Source organism: Engystomops pustulosus, chromosome 2 (assembly GCF_040894005.1).
Source record: "Engystomops pustulosus chromosome 2, aEngPut4.maternal, whole genome shotgun sequence".
Classification (NCBI taxonomy): Eukaryota; Metazoa; Chordata; class Amphibia; order Anura; family Leptodactylidae; genus Engystomops; species Engystomops pustulosus.
The window spans coordinates 89,866,485-89,888,675 of NC_092412.1; the positions used below are offsets into that span (position 1 = coordinate 89,866,485).

Here is a 22,191-nt window from a genome sequence, read left to right on the forward strand (position 1 = left end):
CTGTTAGATGGAAACATAGCTGTACTCATCTGCAGAGGCTGCACCTGAAGACCAAGATTAACCCCTTAAGCTCTCTAAGACAAGGTATTTTTCTTTTAGAAATCACATATTTTAATATTTATGTGTATATATACAGTATATTTTTATATGTATGTATATATATTATATATAAAAATACACTGTACTGTATATATACACACATATCTATATGTATACAAGTATTTCCAATTTCCACGTTATCAACTATCCATATATAGCATAATTGTAGGTCCGAGGGTATTGGAAAATCATGATAAATATAGTAACATAGAATAACATGTGTGAAATCTGATTTTGGTGATTATACCATAATAAAAGAATACATTGTTTTCCTTACACCTCATTGAGAGACATGTGGCCCTCTTTATGAATGAATACAGGCTAAAACTCAGGATCAGTATAGGATGCAGCATGGATAAAGCATTATTTATTGTCTGTCAACTTTATCTTTATCTGTTTCTTTATACTGTTTTTCGTGCATAAAGAGCCAACTGATGATGTCAGAAGAGCGGGGGCTTGCAGAATGTGGGGCGGGAGCGCTCTCGTAGCTCCTTGGGCAGGAGCAGGAGGTAGTGTTACATCACGGGGCATACATAAATTAATATCCAGTGATGCCAAGAGGTAGTCAGGTGTGTCAGAGTGTTCCCCTCTGGATCATTTATTAATTTTTAAAAAGTCTTTATCTTTGTAAATATGCCCTTTCTTTATTCACTAAAAAAGCTCCAAAGCGCATTAAGAAATGAGCATGTAAGTGCTGGACATCTACCATCAATAGATCTGGTAGATATCTTTTAAAACATTTATCATTGTTTTAATTAAGTCACAACCTAAAAATATTACAGAAGATTGGTAGGTAAGTATTGTTCTTTTATCTTCCCTTTTTCACTTTCTAGTTCAAACCATATAGTGACATATATCTGTAATATCTACACCTTCCTCAGCCTTGTCATGCCTCTAAATGTCTACACTGAACAATACTAAAATTATATACTGTCAATCTCACTGTTATGATTTTACATGAAATCAAGAAAAGACATCTTATAAAAATACAGAATCTAAAACACAAAAAATTCTGAATGGTGAAACATAGGAAGTTTATCAATCACACATACGCACCATAGAAAATACAGAAATGCTTAACTTATTGCTGTGACAGCGCACTATAAATACTTCAACTGCCATAAAGGAAAATGATGCGCAGCATACTAGTATTACTGAACTGGTATGCAGCCAAATTTTCACTAGACTCTGTATCTAGACATTAGTAACTTTGCATAGAGTCCAAATTAAAAAATTCCTTACAAATTCGTCATCGTTGTGTCTGGTTATAGCAGCAAAAATCTGCATAAAAATATCTGTTTAATGTAAAGCCATCCAATCTCCATTTATTAAAATAGTTGTCATGGCCCAGCTTGGTGACATCATCCAGAAAATCAACTTTCAAGTGAGATGTAAGTTAGATGTATAAAGTCAGGGAGGTGGAGAGTTAAACACTGAAGTCAAGCTCTCCCTGCCACTGAATACCTCTTGCCATCATGACATCATTGACCGGACTTCAGTAGATCTGATCAATGATGTCCGTGGACGCAAGACCATCAATTACAGTAAAGGGCACGCTCTAAGGCAGGGGAAGCTTGACTTCAGTGTTAAACTCTCCACCTCCTTGACTTCATAAAATCAATTTACATCTCAATTCAATGTTGATGATCTGGATTATGCGACCACACTAGGCTATGAAAGAAACATCATCTAGAAGCTGCTCAGCTGCTTGACAACAGACTGGTAGTGGTTTATTAGGCCAATTTCTCATGACAAGTTCCCTGTAAATGAGTTGCCTGGAGTTTTTAAATATAGGGCTGGGGGTATGTCAAAAAAATAAAAAAAATGCTATACTTGTCTTCATCATTCTGGTTGTATACAGATTCTTAGCTGTGACATCATGTTCACAGTGCATGCACCTGCTACAGCATGCAGTAGCTATTGTAGTGAGCGCCACCATGTAACGGCTGAGCCTCTGCATACAAACATACGCCATCAGTGTTGGGTGGTGCAATGCTGAAATGGAGTGCTGGAGAGGGGTACGCAGTGCATTCCTCCTTTGTTATTTAACTCCTTATGGGTGCTCATGGGCTGGGCCCTCTACATACAGCCTGGATGTTTGCTTCATATTTCATTAAACACCCGTAACCATCACCTGTGAGTGGTGCTGGTACCGATTGCAGATGTTATTTCTTTATGTCGTCATCTTATCAAGAATCATTGTCCCCTGTGCCATCATCAGAGGGAAATAATCATTGCCATGACAGCACAGAATGTACATTTAGCCAAATGATTCATGCACAATTGTATTGCTGGGAGCAAATAGAGAAACTTAAATGTTATGTTGAATTTAAAGTCTAAGCAATGTTATATGTCAAGCTTTGATGATATGATGAGTAGCAATGGGGACTATGCTATAAGTATCGTTTAGAATTGTTACAACTAATGGGTTATATTTCCGCCGGTCCAAAAGAACTGAAGAATCACCATAGGCTATTGCCATCTAATTAACTGAATGATAACGTTTATGGCCACAATAAACGCAACCCCTACGGGACTCAGCCTCTTTTGGCCTAAAGGACGCGGCCCCATTTTTCAAATCTGGCCTGTGTCACTATAAGTAGTTATAGCATGTGAACGCTATGAGATATCCAGGGGATTTTGAGACTGTTTTCTCGTGACACATAGTACTTCAAAATAGTTTAAAAATTTGGATGAAATCTTTTGCATTTAGTTATGAAAAAAAACTAAATGTGGCAAAAATTTGGAAAAATTCTTTATTTTCAACGTTCTAAATTCTCTACTTTTGATGCAGATAGTCATAGCACCCAAATAAATTCATAACTTACATTTCCCAAATGTCTGCTTTATGTTGGCATGGTTTTTTAAGATTCCTCATATTTTACTAGAATGTTATGAGGCTCAGAATTTAGGTATCATTTTTCACATTTTTTGTAAAATCACCAATACCCATATTTAGATGGACCTGCTCCACTTCTAATTGACACTGAGAGGCCTAAATAATAGTGAGACTCATAAATGACCCCATTGTGGAAACTACACGCCTCAACGTATGAAAAAACACTTTTAAGAAGTTTGTTAACCCTTTACGTGTTTTAAAGGGGTTAAAACAAAATGGAGGTGCAGTCTGCAAATTGTAATATTTTTTGACAATATACTCATTTTGGGTGGAAAATTAAACATTTACAATGGATTAAATGAAAAAAGTCTCCACAAAGTTTGATACCCAATCTCTCCCGAGTACACGGATACCCCATATGTGCTGGTAACCTGCTGTATGAGCGCACAGCTGGGCATAGAAGGGAAGGAAGCGCCATCCAGATCAGATTTGCTATGTCACATTGTACAGGCTATAATTTTTGGGGGCATCTATAGCTAATTGGTGAGATTTAATTAACTCTTTGTGGGTGGAGGAAATGAAAATCAATGTTTTTTTTTTGGCCGTTAACCATACCATGAAAATAGTATATTATTTTTATTCTATGGGTCGCCACGATTACGAAAATACTTCATTTATATATATTTTTTTATTTTTTCCCATTTTTACTGAATAAAAAGTCATTTGGCAAAATTGTTGTTAATTTTAGCATCACCGTCTTTCATATGCATACTTTTTTATTTTTCACCTCACAAATCTGTTTAAGGGCGTATTTTTTGCGAGAATGATTGTTCTTTTTAGTGGTCTTATTTTACATTGCGTAACTTTTTAAAATCACTTTTTAGAGCATTTTTGAAGGGCATTAATAAAAAAAATCACCTTTTTTTAGAGAGAGTTTTTGAGGTGTTTTTTACGGGGTTCACTTTGCAGATCCAATAATGATTCTGTTTTATTATGCAGATTGTTACAGACGCAGGGATACCAAATATGTGGGGGTTTTGTGTATTTTATTCAATTGTACTGAATAAATGAATAAAAACTAATTTGGAGAAAATCTTATTCATTTTAGCATCAACATCTTGTCATATGCATAACTTTTTTATTTTTTGGCTGACAAATCTGGTTAGGAGCTTATTTTTTGTGAGAACAGTTGTTCTTTTGAGTGGGCTTATTTTAGAGTGCATAACATTTTTAAAATCACTTTTTAGAGCATTTTTTATAGGGTATTAATTCTAAATGATCTTTTTTCGGAACGTTTTTGCGTTTTTTTCCTCTGGCGTTTACCGTGCGGGTTTTGTAATGATTCTGTTTTATTATGCAGATTGTTACGGACGTGGAAATACCAAATATGCGGGGGGTTTTTTGTGTTTTTATGTTTTTTATACTTTATTAAGTGTTTTTATGGGAAAGTGACATTTTAGGGGCTTATATTTTTATGTACCGTATATACCGGCGTATAAGACGACTTTTGAAGACTTAAAAATCTTCTGTCCAGTCTGGGGTCGTCTTATACGCCGGTAATGTTTCTCACCTTTCCCGCGATCCACCGAAGCTCCACTGCCGGTCAGTCAGAGGCCCGCACCTGACCCCTGCGCTGCGCTGATAACTCGGCGCAGCACAGCGGGCAGATGTTTTGAATTGTGACAGCCGCGGGCCTGCCTGTTACAGCGCACGGACTGTTCTGCATCTGGTCCGTGCGCTGGATCAGGGAGGGCCCGGAGCTGTCATAATTCAAAATTAGAACGGGCCCCCGATCCGCATCCCGTCCCACCCACCTCACACTACTTACCCGCCGTCGACAACCATCACTTTCGCTGACGCAGGCTATGTGACGCGTCTGCCTGCGCCGGGGCTGCTGAGGTCTTAAGTATGGCTACTGAGGGGGGGCAGGACATTAATTATGGCTTCTGTAGGGGGGCATAATTTTAATTTTTACCGGTGTTTTGTATGCGTTGGAAAAAGGGTAGTCTTATACGGAGAATATATCTTAAACTCTATATTTTAACAGGAAAGTAGGGGAGTCGTCTTATACACCAGGTCGTCTTATACACCGGAATATACGGTATTTATTTTTTATTTATTATAATGTGTAGTGTTAAGTGTGTTTGCATGTTTTTACTTATACATACTTGAACTTAAACCAGCAATGCTCTGATCGCTGGTTTAAGTTCAATACACTGCTCTACAATACTATTTTATTGTAGAGCAGTGTAAACTGTCTGAGCATGCTTGCGCATGCTCAGACAGTTTGCAGTCAGACCCGGAAGGGGTCTGACTGGCAGGGTGAGCGGGCAGCTCCGGGGCACATGCCAGTCCTCGGAGCTGCCCAGAAGAGGATCGGATTCCCCAGTAAGCGGCATGGGGGATCCGATCCATAGGGGGAAAGCGCGGTTACAGCTGTAATAGACAGCTGACAGCCGCTGCTTCTGGTACCGTTCGTGAGCCGGTGCCAGAAGCAGGACGTTATAGTGCGTCCTGGTGCACTAAGTATCTAGCCACTGGGACGTACTATAACGTCCTGGTGCGCCTAGGGGTTAATAATAATGCTTAAAAAAAACAAGAAATATCTTTGGAGTCTTTGATATATTTTTGTGATGTTTCTGCCTAAAATACGTAAGTTTATGATTTATTACTTCACACTTGTAAAAGCAAACCAGGTCACATTTTGGATCTTGAAAACAAGTCTCATATTCAGAATATTTTATTTGGATCCTAGAAGAAGTTCAACAATGTGAACAAGTGTCTTTCTTGACAAAAACAGCAATTGCATCTAACATTCTGTTTACCTGTGCAAATAAGGCCATCATGTTTGTCACAGTCCCTGTCATCACATTCGCAGAATTCCCCTGAAACATACCAGTCCTGTGGTGAACAGATGCACTTTCCACAGTGGCAAGAACCTGAAAACATAAATAGCCATTAGTTGAAGAAAACAAAATAATACATGGCAGAATTATTCATTTATGGAATAGAGTTCATATCAACTATTTATATTTTTTGTGAGTGTCTATGTGTGTATTAGGGTGAGGGAGTAAGAGTTCTCCTTACGGAGAGTTTGCCGATCAAGGCCGCCTTGCAGTAGAGTAGAGACTTATAGCCATTGATGTTCCATTAGGTAATTCTGGGAAATATGCAAATAGGTTTTTCTAGATGGAACAAAGAAAACCAAGCCTCGTTTGCAACTTTTTTAAAGCAGCCACCTAATATGTGTGTATTGTAAAGTTGATGGGGGAGATTTATCATAGTTTACATCACCTTTTCTGCTGAAAAGTCATGCCCCCTTTGTCATACTAGTATTATGTCAAGAAAGCATTGCACAAAGTATTTTAGAGAGTATTTTGGTGCCAATTAATTGGATTGATACATTTTTCCCATTGTGCTTTCAAATTACACTCTTAAGATGTTATGTTGAAAACAAGGAATATTTTTAAAATATAGGCAGCCCCCTATTTAAGAACACCTGACTTACAGATGACCCCCTGGGTTAAAGACGGCCCCCTGTGCCCACTGTGACCCCTGGTGAAGTTCTCTGAATGCTGTACTTTAGTCCCAGGCTGAAATGATCCAAATTCAACTTAAGTACAAACCTATGGAACCTATCTTGTACATATTCCGGGAACTGCCTGTACTAGTTTTCTGAATGTATTACACACAGGCCAGAAGAGTATTTCCCCCAAAATGGGGATAATCAAAATACATTTTCAATAGACAAGTGACAAATTTTCTGTGCTTAACACACAGGAAAGAAGCATACTTGAATGCAAAAAATGTGGATACTGACTGTGAATGCAAATTAATTAATAATTGGAAGAAGTGTATTTGAACACAGTTATTGCCATGTGTCTGAAATGTCCTCTGCCAGGAATAGACATTAAACAGCTCTTTGAATGACACCTGTAGCTGGACTCTGCAAGACTCTTCCTCTCTCACTAGACTATCTTTTTAATTAGTGGCACATTCTAGCTTTATCATAAGCTTTATTTGAAGGACATGTGTTCTCTTGTGTCCTATGACATGTGTATGTAGATTGTGAGGGGCAGTCCCAGGATTTCACTATAAATAATAAAGATGATTGGAATGCTGTGGGGGGCAGTGAAAGAGATGGTTCTGTTTTCCCTGTCTCCCTGTATGTCTGTCAGTCTGTCTGTTTGTCTTATTCTCACACCCACAGATAACTGGTCATAGCCATTGCAGCATCATGACCACAAAACCAAAACAAACATTTTATATGTTTTATGGATGTATTACACATAGGGTCGAAGTGTATTTCAATGCACATAATGACCCTATAACTAGAGATGGGTAACCTGCCGGTTTGGTTCTGGGCCAGCGTTCAGGTTCCAAATCATAGCCATGGTTAGTTGTTAGGGTTGTCAATTGGCACATTGGTTGTTAGGCCACCAATCCGGCAATATGTCCAGGTCTGTTGGGCGAACCAGAATAACTAACCTGAATCCGACTTCGGATCCGCTTACGTCTACCATTAACCTCTACCCAAACAGACAGGTGATACATATTTTTATGTATGGATTACACACAGGCCAGAAGCCTATTTTAACCAACAAAAATAGGATAGTGACCCCAAAAACAAGCACCTTAAAATCTTGAGTGACAACCTTTGCCAGGACATTAAAAATAAATACAGTTGCTGTATTTATAGGGTAGCAAGAAGCAGCAATATTACGCAGCATTATGTGGGGCGGGGGGAGATTGTTGCAGGATGGCCATTACAGAGATTTAGTAACGGCGATCCAGGGGACACCTATTTGGGATTCTGTCTGCCCATTAAAAAGGGGTTGTCTCTATCCCTTTGCAAACCTTCACAGGTTAACCTTTATATTTTATATGATTATACACTCCCCGTTAACTAGTGCCTCATATTGAACCTATATATAGGTATCTTTATCGAATCACTGCTCATTTATAATGTGTATTCACTCCACAATATGTTCGAGCACGATACATACCTTATTACATACGCTCCAGCGTTGCATCTCCCTTTAATCTTGGTGATGTCATGAGAATGCGCATTCTCCCTCCCTTAGCTTGCGTGTTCAGACACATTTTCAATGGAGTGGATGGTTATACAGTCTTGCATTTTATCTAATGGATTGTTTTTAATACTTTATTTAGCACTTTATCACATTTGCACTATATAATCATACGAATGATGATGATGAAATATGTCAAGCACAGGCACTTTAATATATGGATTTACTACATGAAACTATGTGATGCACCTCTTAGGATTATGTATTTTATAAATTTTACACTGACTATGTAAGCTTTTTGGCATGTAATGTGTTAATTAAGGGGATGGATCTCTTGTGATCATGTGTTGTATATACAGGCAGCCCCCGGGTTACATACAAGATACGTTCTATAGGTTTGTTCTTAAGTTAAATGTGTATATAAGTCAGAACTGTATATTTTATAATTGTAGTTATGGGCAATTTTTTTTTTTTTTTGCCCCAGTGACAATTGGAGTTTCAAAACATTTTTGCTTTAATTGGACCAAAAATTATCAATAAAGCTTTATAACAGACACCTTATAGCTGATCATTGCTATGTGGGACTATAGTAAAGCATCCAGGGAGCTTCACCAGAGGTCACAGTGGTCAGAGAGGTCCGTCTGTAAGTCGGGTGTCTTTAAGTAGGGAATCACCTGTATATATCTATTCCCCACACTGTCAAGTGGCTAGAAAAAGGCTCATGTTGAGCTGAAACGTTGCTGTCATTTACTTTGTTCTGGAATAAAGAGGAACACCAATCACTTTGGCTCTTCAACATACTGGAGTGCTGCTCTTTTTCTTTGAGTCCAATCTAAATTGTAGGTATCATCCAAATCAACCAGGATAAAGGTAACATTTTATTTATGCCATAGAGTATATTATAAAAAAGAAATTAAACTTAAAGGCTGCTATGCGGGTGCGTGTCGGCACTGATGCCAGAGCTACTACACATACGCAGAGTTCCCATGAACGGCAGAAGCAGTAGCAGGAGCGCACCGGAGATGCACAGGGAGGGAGGGATGAGTTTTGGTTAAAGATATATTTAGTAGGTCACCTAAATCTAGATCTATATAGATCTACCTACATTTTTGTTTATCTTCTTTCTTTCTGGAAAGAATTCCACCAATAAATTATAAGCAAATTATTTTGGCTGACTAAAAAATAGTTAAAACGGGCCTGGTTCTGAAGGCTAAAACTGTCCTCTAAGTGTTAATGAGTTTTCATTTTGTTCTATTTTCGCTTCCTATATTTGTTTGGAGTATGAATCACTGCATGCATAGATCACATCCACTTTAGATTCATAGTATATTATAACCTTTTGTTATTACGTTGGTTTGTTCTTTGTAAGCGTCTGCTGCTATGCAAATGCTCATTGCCTTGTTTCAGATTAAATTATCTTCTCACAAGTGCCTATCCTCCAGCCACTGTCACATAAGCCAAATATAATTTTACCCCTTAGCATCATTCTTTGTTACTTTGAACTTCCAGTTCCTGTAGTTTAATCACAGAGCAGTCTTCTTTTTGTTCAGAATAAATGGGATAGTAGATGTATAATTTGAAATAGTCTGGCATGTGTGTCATCAGATGACCTTTGTGACACTATGTCACTCACTAAAATTATGTGCCCAATAGCTTCCCAATTGAGAAACTTTTCATTATTCAGAATAACAATGGTAAAAAAAAAAAAAGAATTACATTATGATATATTTAAAGTAGAAGCAGGGGTGTAACTAGGAAAGCCTTGACTCCATAGCAAATTTTCTAATTGGCCCCTCTACTCATGAACTAGAACATTTACATATTCCACCCTCTTATTACCTTGTAATGCAGAACCCCTTTTAACACCACATATGACTTTTTCAGAAAACCTGCAATTTTACCTGGCTCCCTCCCTGCTTGTGTCCCTGGTCCCCGGGTCTTGGTCATGCTTGTTCAAAGTAAGTACGGCTCCTCCACAAACAGCTCGTCCTCCTCGATTTTGAATTAAAAACCCCTCACGTCTCCCTCCTTTACATTGCTCTATGCCTTCACCTCCATGTATCCTCTCTCTGACCTGTTTATGCAACGCTTTGAGCAAAGGTTTTCTAGGCAGTGAGATGTCAATGCAACTCGCTACGACGTATGTGTGCCTGCTTCTGCTTCACTGTCTACCAACCCTATGCTGGACACGGCGCATGCTTATATAGGAGTGGAGAAGCACCGGCGGTTTCCACTCTATCTGCGCATGTCCGCAATCAGATGCTGACTGTGCAAGCGGGAGGGTCATTTGCTCTGTCCACCAGAGCATGCAAAGAGGCGAAGGCAAGGAGCAATGTAGAGGAGGGAGGGGATTTAAAATTCAAATTTGTGTAGGACCAGCCGTTTGCGGAGGAGGCGTACTTACTTTGAGCAAGGATGTCAACACCCAGGGGACCAGGGACATGCAGAGGCAGGGAGCCAGGTAAAGTCTTATATAAGTGAGTAATGGTTTGAAAGAAAAAAGGCAGAAATCTGATAAAAACTCTTTACAGGTATTGACTGTAGAGACATAGGGGAACCAAAAAACACTGTTCTGGTGATAGGTTCCCTTTGAATGTGTAGGTGTAAAATAGACAAAGAATTCTAAAGTAATCAAATACCCCTAAGGGATTTGTGATCATGAGGTCTATTTGCGTTTACCTGAAGAGACATAAGAATTTGACAAAGTCTACATCCAAAGATCAGTGCCTAATTCTCCAAGAAGTTTGGAACCTTCCTTTAAATAAAAAAAATGTCAAAATGCCAAGAAAAAACTGAAGGCAAGATCTGATGCAGATTTCTCTTTTGTTCATTTATTTTCTTTTTTTTTCAACTTACGTTTTTATTTTTCCAAAAGAAAAGTTACAAACAATCATGCTCAAGCAGTAGAACACAGTATTACCAGATTGGTGTAGGCATATACCGCACATTAATACATAAAGTAATAGTTAGGTCACGCAGGACCTCTTGTAGGTGGTGTAGAAATCGAACAAAATTTAAATGGCTAAGTAGTTAGTAAGGAGCAAAGTCCAATTCTTATGAGAAAAAGGAATAAAGTCTTTCATTCGATCCCAATCTCCTTTGTTGTATTACCTTATGTGAGAACAATATACAGAGAAGAAATAAAAAGGGACCAAAGGTCCAACCTATTAACACATTAAATGTCAACACAAAACAAAACATATCATATCCATGGATCCCATTCCTAAATGGAGAATCTAATAGTTAAGACATAGGTAGTTGTCTCCGACAGTGTCCCAAGGGGACCAGATTTTGAAGAACTTGTCCGTATAAAAACACAAAATATGGAGGAGCAGTTTTATCTGCAATTTAGCTATCTCAGGGGAAGGAAGCCCCAACAAAAACACGATTGGGTCCCTACTCAAACTTATCTCCAGTACCCTTTCTATTACTAATCGGACCCTCTCCCAAAATGATTGAATAGCCCCACATTCCCAAAAGACGTGGTATAAGGTGGCCCCTGGGGCATTACACCTCCAGTAGATATCTGGGATGTTTGGATCCATTTTGGCGCCAGGGTATGATACCAGTGCATCAAAATTTTATACTGGTTTTGTATATAGTCGATAGAGAGCCTTTTGGGGCCTTATCCCATATCTTTTTCCAATCCAATATCGAAAGTGCCCTGCCCAGCCTGTCCTCCCATTTAGTCATGTACGCATGTTTACCAGAATCCGGATATGTCTGGGCCATGAGCAAGACATATAAATCCGAGATAAGCCCTCTAGATGCCGAACCCCTAAGACAGATCCGCTCGAATTCTGTAAGGTCTGGTATTATGGGAGATTGTAGTATAGACATACAATATTGGTAAATCTGTGGGTACGTATTTGCGGCAGGGGCAAACTGATCTGATGCACTACTAAGGCCTGATAGCTTAAGGAGATTCTCGGTAGTTGGATGTGTTAGGTCCTTAATCTGAAAAATTTTCATTGGCCTCCAAAAACTCACAAAGTCAGGTTTGAGACTTTGGGGTAGACCCGGTGTATATAAAAACGGGGTAAGAGGTGACTTCAAGGTAGCTAGAGAATATTCGCATGCAACATCTTCTCCAAACGTCTCTGGTAAACGCTATGGGACCCAAAAGGGAATGTGTAGGGATTTCCGACGGTGGCCCGCATATCAATGCTGCGGGATGGGCGGGAGCTAACCAGAGCTTTTCAATTTCTGTCCACTTGTTGAAGGCTGCCAATGAAGTCCAGGATACTATGTGTCTTAGATGAGTAGCATAGTAGTACACCGTTATTTCGGGAAGTCCCAGACCCCCTCGTGACTTAGGTGCTGTTAAGACTGTTTTTGAAATCCTATGTCTCTTGGAATTCCATATAAAATCCAAGAACAGTTATTGAATTTGCCTCAGAGTGCTAACTGGCACCCTCACTGGAAGTGTTTCAAAAAGATATAAAAATCTAGGGAGTATTGACATTTTTATAGCCGCTATTTTACCTAGCATAGAGAGGTTTAGAGTACACCAGCTTTGTAACTGCCTCCTCAAATCCTGAATTAAGCGGTGAAAGTTTTCTTTGTATAGTGAGTTATACGATGGGGTAAGTTTTATCCCCAGGTATTTTATGGAGGTCAAGTTCCAAGTATAATGAACGTTGTCCTCCAAAGAACGTAATAATGTAGGAGATAAATGTACTGGTAATGCTTCTGACTTAGTCTGATTAATTTTGTATCCAGAGATATTACTATATTCTTTGATTGCAGTGTTTAGATTCGGGAGCGATATGAGGGGGTCAGTGATAGTGAGGAGCACATCATTCGCGAACAAAGCTATTTTAAACTGTTTTCCCGCACCTGAATACCCTTAATGTCTGGGTTGTTTCTGATATATGCTGCCAGGGGCTCAATGCTTAAAACATATAATAAAAGGGATAGAGGACAGCCTTTACGAGTGCCATTATTAATCGTCAGGGAATTCGAATAGGCGTGCAGTAATCTAATTTGTGCTGTAGGAAAAGAATAGAGGTTGGACAGGGCATTCAGAAACGGTCCGCGGAAACCAAAGTGGGTTAATGTCCGGAACATGTAAGGCCAATTTAAATGGTCAAATGCTTTTTCAGCATCAAGACTCAACACCAAGGCTTCTGATTTGGTTTTCTGCACCAGATCTATCAGATCAATGGTGCGGCGAGCGTTATCGCCTGCCTGTCTATACCGGACAAACCCCACTTGGTCCTTATGTATAAGGTGCGGGAACAATTCACTTAATCTGTTAGCCAGAAGTTTAGTAAAGATCTTAAGATCTGCATTTAACAAGCTAATAGGCCTATAGCTGGAGCATTCTGAGGGGTCTTTTCCTTGCTTAGGGATAACCGTGATATGCGACGCCAACATTGTTTGAGGGATCGCCTCGCCTTTAAGAAATTTGTTAAACAGTTCCACCATGTGAGGTAAAAGAAGTGGCAAAAAAGTCTTGTAATAAAGGAAAGAAAATCTGTCCGGGCCTGGAGCCTTATTTCCCGGAAAATCTTTTACCACTTCCTCTATCTCTTCTGGTGTTATTACTCTGTTTAATTGGGTTAGGGCCTCTGTAGTTAAACGGGGTAGAGAACATTGAGAGAGATGCTGATCTAGTTTTATTCGCCGTTCAGGGGATGAGAAAGGGAGCGTGGATGGCAGTGAATAGAGGTTAGAGTAATAAGAGTGAAAAAGCTCAGCAATCTTAGTGGGTGATATGGTGTCTGGTTAACCATCTTATTTCGTAACTGGTGAGCCAGCATCGTGTGCGCTTTATTCCCAAATTCGTAGAACCTACGTTTGGAGAATTTGAGCATGTGTTCAACATCCAACAGGTCTAGCTCTCTTATCCTTGATCGGAACACTAAGATTTTCCTAAGTAGGGAATGTGTGGGGTGAGACGTGTAATCCCTCTCCGCTTGGCGTAATTGCTGTTTAAATTTAGAATAATTCAAAAGTCTATCTTTTTTTTAATTTGGAAGCCAATGATATTGCCTCTCCTCTAAAGACCGTCTTATGTGCTTCCCATAAAATCGGTACTGAAGGTGCTGTCGGGGTGTTCTCCTTAAAATAGTTAACCAAGACTGTCCGCAAAGTTTCCCTAGAAGGTACTGATGTTAAAAGTGTATCATTTAGCCGCCAGTGCGTTGTTTTAGAAAGAGCATCCTCTAATTGTATATCAATGACGACCGGGGCGTGATCGGACCATGTAATGTGGCCTATAGTTGCCAAATGCATGGCTTTTAGGGCAGGGTAGTTACCAAAAAAAGAATTAATCCTAGAATGAGTTCTATGGGGTTGGGAGTAGAAGGTGTATTCTTTGGCGGTAGGATTATTTACCCGCCATAGGTCATACAGGGAATGCTTACGAATTAATTGACGGAAACGTAGTGCGAGTGATTTCACACTCTGTGACGTTGGACGTGCAGGATGGGTCAGGCAGTCCGCAGTGTCTGAAAAAATAGTATTGAAATAACCCCCTAGTAAAAGTATTTCATTCTGGGTCGAGTACAATTTGGAAAGGACTTTAGCGAGGAAGGGCTTCTGATGGTTATTGGGGGCATAAATTGTTCATTTATTTTCAATTTTGTTAATTGATAATTAAATTAAATGATTAACTTCTTCCTTAAAAAAATCTTACTTTGCACCATTTTTCCACACCTTTATAAGCCTCTTGCACACTCTGTGTGTTGAAGACATATGCTAAGCAAAGTGTTTCATCCCATAAACATAAAGCCCAAACAGATGTAATCCTAGCCCATGCAAAAGAGCTCAATATTTATTTTAATGTTTTTGAAGCTTCCCAGATTAAAGTAGTTTATTGCTCAACCAAGAAATAATTGCTGCAACAGATGTAGCAGAGCTCCTTTTGCTATTTTACACAATTTATTTTCTCATCACTATGTAATCCCTCTAGTTCCACAAAGAAGTACAGGTAAACGTGAGTTTTTATAATGCCCAAACTAACAAATATTCAGGAGTTCTGCTCCATCTGTATATCTGGAAATTTTGCTGAGCTTAACATGTTTACCTACTTTTATATTCAAAGTCCAATGTAAACCTGAAAAAAGTGTTCATGTTCTTGTAATGACAGATGTTGACAAATATGTAATAGCTGTAGATTATAATTGTATCAGTTCCAAAGCAATTCCCGGAATCCTCTTATCATCTGTCTGTGTTGATGATACCTTATCTGGAACCTTTTGCTGAGAACTAATTACTGACTCATTAGCTAATGAGTTATGCTCCGTGAAAATAGCTATCAAACATGAAAAATGTACAAACTTGGAGTTTGACCTTAATTTTGTGGTTTGCTTATATGAATTGCCCTTTAAACACGATACAAGCTTTGCATTGTACAAAGTGATTTAACCCTTAAATAGTGAATGGTTAAATATATTTATTAAATATGTTTGTTTTTTTAAGTCAAATTTGGTGTCTATCCTGGGAGAGACTGCATAGGCTGTCATTTGTCCCCCCTGCTGTATTGTCCAGGACATTATGAGCAGAATCATTACAATGTCATTAAGGATTTTGGGCATGCAAAGTGACAAGGTAGAATTATATTTTGGTCCACAAAATAAAGACACGTATAAAGATTGGCACCAAAGGATGTGCCTGATTTATGACGAGGTATATGACTCATCATAAATTTGAATCACTGCTTTGACAGTGAGTGCACCTAAGGAGGAATCTAGGCCAGCTACTAGGTGGCATAGGTTTCAACTGGTGGTGAACCTGAACTTTCTGCTGCCTGGGGCCACTCCATCCCAGGTCGCCATTCTATTTGTAGCATGTGACTGCTTCCCTGATGGTGCCACAATCTTGCTGCAGATGGTGCTGCCTGAGGCAAAAGGCTCAACTAGACTAAAGGCTATAGCATCCCTGCTTCCAACACTGTGCCATTTACATGGCCATTATTTAAAAAAATGGCAAGAGCAGTAGAAAGACTTTAGAAAATAATCAAGAAAATTTGATTGAACAGAAAATAATCAAGAAAAACACATTTAAAAGTTACAACAGAAAATGCCAATAGAGAAGACCTAAAGGCCTTTAGGTGTCTAAAACCTGGGTTTATACCGAAGGGCTTTCCAGGCTGTATTAAAGGAAACCTGTCACCAGGTACCTCTTTTGCAAATACGTCTTTATGCCTTCTGTAAGCATTTGCATTACAATATGTTTTAACTTATCTGGCACTCCTCTAAAATACTCTTAGTAGTCCTAGGGGTTGGGCTTTGATTTGAATGCATTAAAAAAACATGTGTCTGTGATGTTCACCCATTCCTCAGCTCTCAGCCCCCACCTTTCTGCTCCTTTGCAGCTCCTTCCTCCCCCACTGATGTCAGCTCACCAGGCTATGAGCTCTTTCCCTGTTGGAGCTATAGGCAGGAGCTATACAGGAGCAGAAAGGTGGGGGCTGAGAGCTAAGGAGTAAGTGAGCAACAGACAACACACATTTTCTTTTTTAAATGCATAAAAATCAAAGCCAACCCTGGGATTCATCAAAGGAGTCTGTCAGGAAGCTAGGTTAGCATATTTTAATGCAAATGCTTAGATGAGGCAGAAAGGCAGAAAAACTGGTCTCACATGAGGAAAAGTGCCACCTAAGGCTCCTGGGTCTGACAACTTTTGCACCATCAGAAACACATGACAGTCCAATGTGCTTCTGTATAAAAATTGTCACAATCCCAAATCCCACCTTTAAGGTGGCATTAATTGGCAATCTCTCCATAAGGAGAACGCCTACTGCCTGACCACAATCCCATAATGCATACAGACACAAGATTTGCTTTATATATAACCATTATAAAGGCAGCATGCATATTGTATATTTCATTGCACACTGACAAATGTTATGATGCTTATGGGATATGACCCCCAGTGTCAACATCCAATCTAGTTTCTAAAGAAAAGATAATGCAGACTTAACTGTGACACTGAGTTGTCTGTGTATACAAAGAATGAGGGACATGATTTGCTTGCAGTAGTGATAAGTCACTGACACATATCAAGTCAAGTTTTCTGTACATTGTCTACAATCATCTCAACTCATTGTGCTCCATTGCCACTGTTTCCAAAGAATTCCTATTTCAAAGATAACATCTAAATGAAATATATATTATTGAAACCTTTTGTCACTTCTTGTACACCCAGTGAATCGGAACAAGCTCCGATTCTATAGTATCTGTGTACTGTATGTCTACTATTGCCGAGAAGAGATACAAAAGACATGGAGCAAAGGTCCAAAAATAAAAGTGTTCATTCACATTATGTTTTGCAAAGAAACATTTGATTGACAGTACAATTACTGATGCATTTGTGCTACATTGTAAGCACGTACCTTTCCCAGAGCACAGGATCCCATCCGATGATTCACACTGGCTCTTGCTTTCTTCCTCTGTCATATTGCATTTTCTTTCATGTTGGCACAGTTTTCCAAACCAGCCAGCCTCACAAATACATCGACCACAGGAACAAGTGCCGTGTTCTATGAAATCATAAATAATAGACACACAGTTAAGAATTGGCTATGGTACTTAGCTTACCCTGCTTTAAATGGGACCTTTCACCACCTCCACACTTTCCAAACCTTGTCCTCCTAACAGTTGCTAATCCATAGACAGTTAGAATCTTTGTTCCCAAGCAATCAGTGCCATTATGTGGGGCTTATAGTATAGCAACCAGACAACCAGCATTTATGGATGGAGCTGGTAGTCTAACACCAACTAAGGTTTTTAGTCATACAGAGTATGACATTACCCACAGAGTCCTATTAGAATATGTGGTAATAAGTGTGGTGCACACTTCCCAAGCAGTGCAGGGTACGAATGATAATTGAAGACTGTGCACCAGGATTCAATAATCTGGCAAACTTCACTTAGTGAGCAAACCCGAACATCAAATTCATTGCTTCCATGTTATACATGCTTTAAAAATTTTGTTCACACAACCAGGAGAAATATCTGGCAGGGTAAAGATGACATTTATTTGTTAAAATGTCAAAAAAGTTAAATTTTTGATTCTGGGCGCTATTTTACGTTACCTGGTTAAACGTAGATCGGGACATTGATACCTAATGTGTTTATGATTATTACTGTTTATTTATATTTATATCAGTTCTAGGGAAAGTGGGTACTTTAACCCTAGGTTGTCTGATCGATCCTACCATATACTGCCATACTACAGTACGGCAGTATATGGGGATTTTCCTCCTCATTCATTCCAATGTGCTGGTAGCACAGTGTAATGAAAGGGTTAACACAAAGCAGCCTCGGGTCTTGGGAAGACCGAAGGCTGTAATGGCGATGGATCGCCGCTCCCCGATGACAGGGCAGGGAGCGACGATCCTGGGAAAAATGGCAGCACCTATGCGCTACCATTTTTTTAAGCCACCGGCAGCTTCGCTGGCTGGCACCGATTGTGGGTGTTACCAGTAAGCCTTTGCTGCACTATGCAGCAAAGACTTACTGGCTATGGAGAAGGCTCAGCCCGTCAGCCCTCTCCATGCACCCGCACCCCGCATGTGACGTAGTATTACATCACATGTCGGTAAGGGGTTAAATAGAGTGATTAACAGCTGATAGTCTATAGGTTACCTGAATAGGGCAGGAGAAAGCACAAAATTGAAAAGCTGCAGCCAGAAAAGTGAATAATAGCTGCTGACAGAGAAATGGAGGGACACAGGAGGTTGTGGATTGTCTTCATCGATAATGAGTACACAAACTCTTGCCCCTAATGAGAGTGTCCCAACTAAGCTTAATTCTTTTCCAGGCACTGCCATACTACTAAGTGGTGGAGCTTCATTGTTGATTTTGGAATTTATGACGAAACATTTTTGACAGGCTTTCACATATTGGTAGACATTGTTCTTTATTCTCTAATAATGGACAGAGATTTTGGTAAATATTTTATCTCAAACTGACAACCACAAATTGCGTTGTCATGACAGGCTTTCAGGATATTTTGCAGTCTGCTTTTAATGAGAATTTCCCTTTCGTCATGGTAAAGAATCTCTCCATCTGTTTTGAACTGTGACTTTACAGTTGGAAAACTGTAAATTGGAAAAAGTTTTTTTTTATCATAGAGAGCAGGAAGAAACTTAAAGGAAACCTACCACTTGAAGTGGCAAGTTTCAGATGGAAATACCGAGCACCAGCTCAGGGTGAGCTGGTGCCGGAGCTTATTTTGTTTTTAAACTTTATAGCCGGCGCTCGGGAGGTACGCGGCTCTCCTTCACTTCCTATGTAGCCGCGTGCACGGTCGCGCGCATGGTAAGCGCCGAGCGCGTACCTCCCTGCGCCGGATCCGGATGGGATCCGGATGGGATTATGAGGACCCCGACGATCCAACTTGGAGAATACCCTGGAACCGCGTAGGCGATCAAAGAGTTCTGTAATCAATGGTAGAAGGTAGCGGTTTTTAACCGTGATCTTGTTCAGCCCTCGATAGTCGATACAGGGACGTAAGGAGCCGTCCTTCTTGGTAACAAAGAAGAAACCTGCACCGGCCGGAGAGGAGGACTTGCGTATGAAACCTCTCTGCAGATTCCCCTTGATGTATTCCGACATGGCAGCCTGGAAGATGCAGAAGAGGTCAGGACCTGGAGTGATGCCACCATGCATCGAGATTGGCATTCCGGGCCCCATTGCAGGATCTCACAAGTTTTCCAAATGAGGACCGAGCATGAAGTTGGAGCCAAGGAAGACCCAGAAGAATAGCTGATGTGGAGCGAGGCAGGACATAGAAGACCAGACTTTCTTGGTGAAGGACTCCAACTTGAAGATGGATAGGTTCCTTGCGGTAACGGACCGGATCGGAAAGAAGCTGTCCGCTTACAGAGAAAATGAATAGCAGAGACCTGAGGGGAACCACCGGAATGTGGTGCCGGGAGACCAGAGCGACATCCACAAAGTTCCCCGCGGAACCAGAGTCCAGGAATGCTGAGACTTGCACGGGAGGACCAGTACTGACACGGAGGAGCACGGGAACAGTCAGACGTGGAGAAGCTGAATTCACACCTAGGGACGCCTCTCCCAGAAGCCCTAGGTGCTGGCGTTTCCCGGACATTGAGGTCGGACTGGACAAGCCCCGATGTGATGCTTGGGGCTGGCACAGTACAGACAAAGGTTTTCTTGGAAACGTCTGGATCGTTCTGCAGGCGAAAGTCGAGCTCTGTCAACCTGCATAGACTCCCCTGCAGACTGTGCAACCGGAGGCTGGAGCGGATTCTGGAAGACCGGGGCCATCCGAGGCAAACGGGGAAGCCGGACAAGAGAACGCTCGTGCCGCAACTCTTCAGCTCGTTCCAAAAACCGCACATCAATCCGAGTGGCCAAGGTGATAAGACCACCCAGTGTTGCCGGCAAGTCACGGGCAGCCAACGCATCCTATACCCGAGAGGACAGTCCTTTCTTAAAAATCCCACATAAGGCCGCCTAGCTCCAACAGAGTTCAGATGCCAAGGTGCGGAACTGAACAGCGTATTCACCCACAGTTGAGTCTCCTTGGCGTAGGTTCAGTAGCGCTGTTTCCGCTGAGGAGGCTCGTGCTGGTTCCTCAAACACCGACCGAAACTCTGCCAGGAAGTTGGTATGGGTAGCTGTAACTGGATCATTCCTGTCCCACAGAGGAGTGGCCCCGGCCAGAGCCTTCCTGGTGAGGAGGCTGATGATGAATGCCACCTTGGAGCGCTCACTGGCCAACTGAGAAGACCTTAACTCCATATGCAGCAAACACAGGGTGATGAATCATCTGCACTGTTTGGGGTCGCCATCATATTTATTAGGCATAGAGAGTTTCAGCCTAGGCTCAGGTGCAGATGAACTAGCCGGAATGACAGAAGAAACCGCAAAGGTAGTTGCTGGAACTGCCGCAGGAGTAGCCACGGGGACCTGATGCTGAGGTCGAGAGTCAAGCAGCTGTTGGAGAGTGGAAGCGACTTGGCCTAAAAGTTCTCCTTGGGCAGCAATCTGCTGCGACTGCCGGGCGACAACACTGGAAAGTTCTGCCAGTATCTGACGTGGCTCCTTGGCGGGGTCCATGGCCGAATCGTACTGTCATGACTGGGAGTCTGTGGCCCCTCTGGACCACCGCAGGAGGTGGTACTAGCCGACCTGGGACCGGAGCCTAAGTGGAACCCGGTGTTCACCAGAGCCCACCGCAAAGCAGGATGGACTTGCTGCGGTGAGTAACCACCAGGTCACTCCACAGGTGCGACTAGCCCACGGTGGCTGCCAAGGTAGTAACACAGGAGACAGTCTATACTCTAAGTGACGGCAGGAGAATAGCACAGGAAGGCACACAGGACTCACGTCAGGAATCGCAGGAGCTGGCACGGAGGTATGGAGGACCACAGGAACGGACTGGCACACAGGAACACAGGACCACAGGAATGGACTGGCACACAGGAACGCAGGACCACAGGAACGGACTGACACACAGGAACGTAGGACCACAGGAACGGACTGGCACACAGGAATCACAGGAACGCAGGAATCTCCATAGGAACAAAACAGACACCCGCCCGGGGCCCTATGCTGAAGGAAGTGTGTGTGCATTAAGTAATTATCCACACTATGCGGTAAAAAGCTTAAATATCTGGTCCGGAAAGCATGACCTACAAAGAGGAGTCTGTTCCTTCTGAAAAAGATAAACTGGTTTGGTTTTAATCCCGTATCATGTCATAAGGCCTCTTTGTAAGTCATGCTTGATGTCAAGGGAGCTGCCTTACAAGGTAGCTAAGAGAGGAGTGGTTTTTCTTATCCCATACTGGAAAACTTTGCATATTTTCCTAGGAGGTTATGGGCAGAGAGAGGAGAGAGACTTGGCAGAGGTGATCATAGATTTTAAGTCTTCCATTAAAAAGGATTTGCCATGCATGCCGGACATAATAACTTTGTACATTGATCCAAAATTTGGATTTGTTAACTGACTTTGATGGATTTCCTTCTTTATCCTCCTTTTCCTTCTTTTTTTCCTTCTCCTTTTCCTTTCTCTTTCTCCTTGGAAAAAATTTGCTAAGCTTAAAAAGCTACTCTGTACAAACACCATCAGTACAGAAATATACATTAGATACAAGTCAAAGGTACTCACTGACCAGGGCCTGTAAATTCTCATCAGCCTTGTCCGCCATTACTGTATTGAAGAGGAACAATACCAAAGGAAACCAAAAGGCCTCAGATCAAAATGATTCCCCGCTTATATAGAGAAACCACACTTACC

The 22,191-nt window shown here is 41.1% G+C and overlaps 1 protein-coding gene across 1 annotated transcript in view; it reads right to left on the reverse strand.

Moving 5' to 3' along the window:
• ITGBL1 (integrin subunit beta like 1) overlaps window positions 1-22,191 on the reverse strand; it is a 186,936-nt gene that overhangs the window by 841 nt on the left and 163,904 nt on the right. The window contains exons 9-10 of the mRNA XM_072135499.1: window positions 17,312-17,458; window positions 5,764-5,877 (exon numbers count right to left, since the gene is read on the reverse strand). Of these exons, the coding sequence (XP_071991600.1) occupies window positions 5,764-5,877; window positions 17,312-17,458 (261 nt within the window). The remainder of the gene's footprint in view (window positions 1-5,763; window positions 5,878-17,311; window positions 17,459-22,191) is intronic.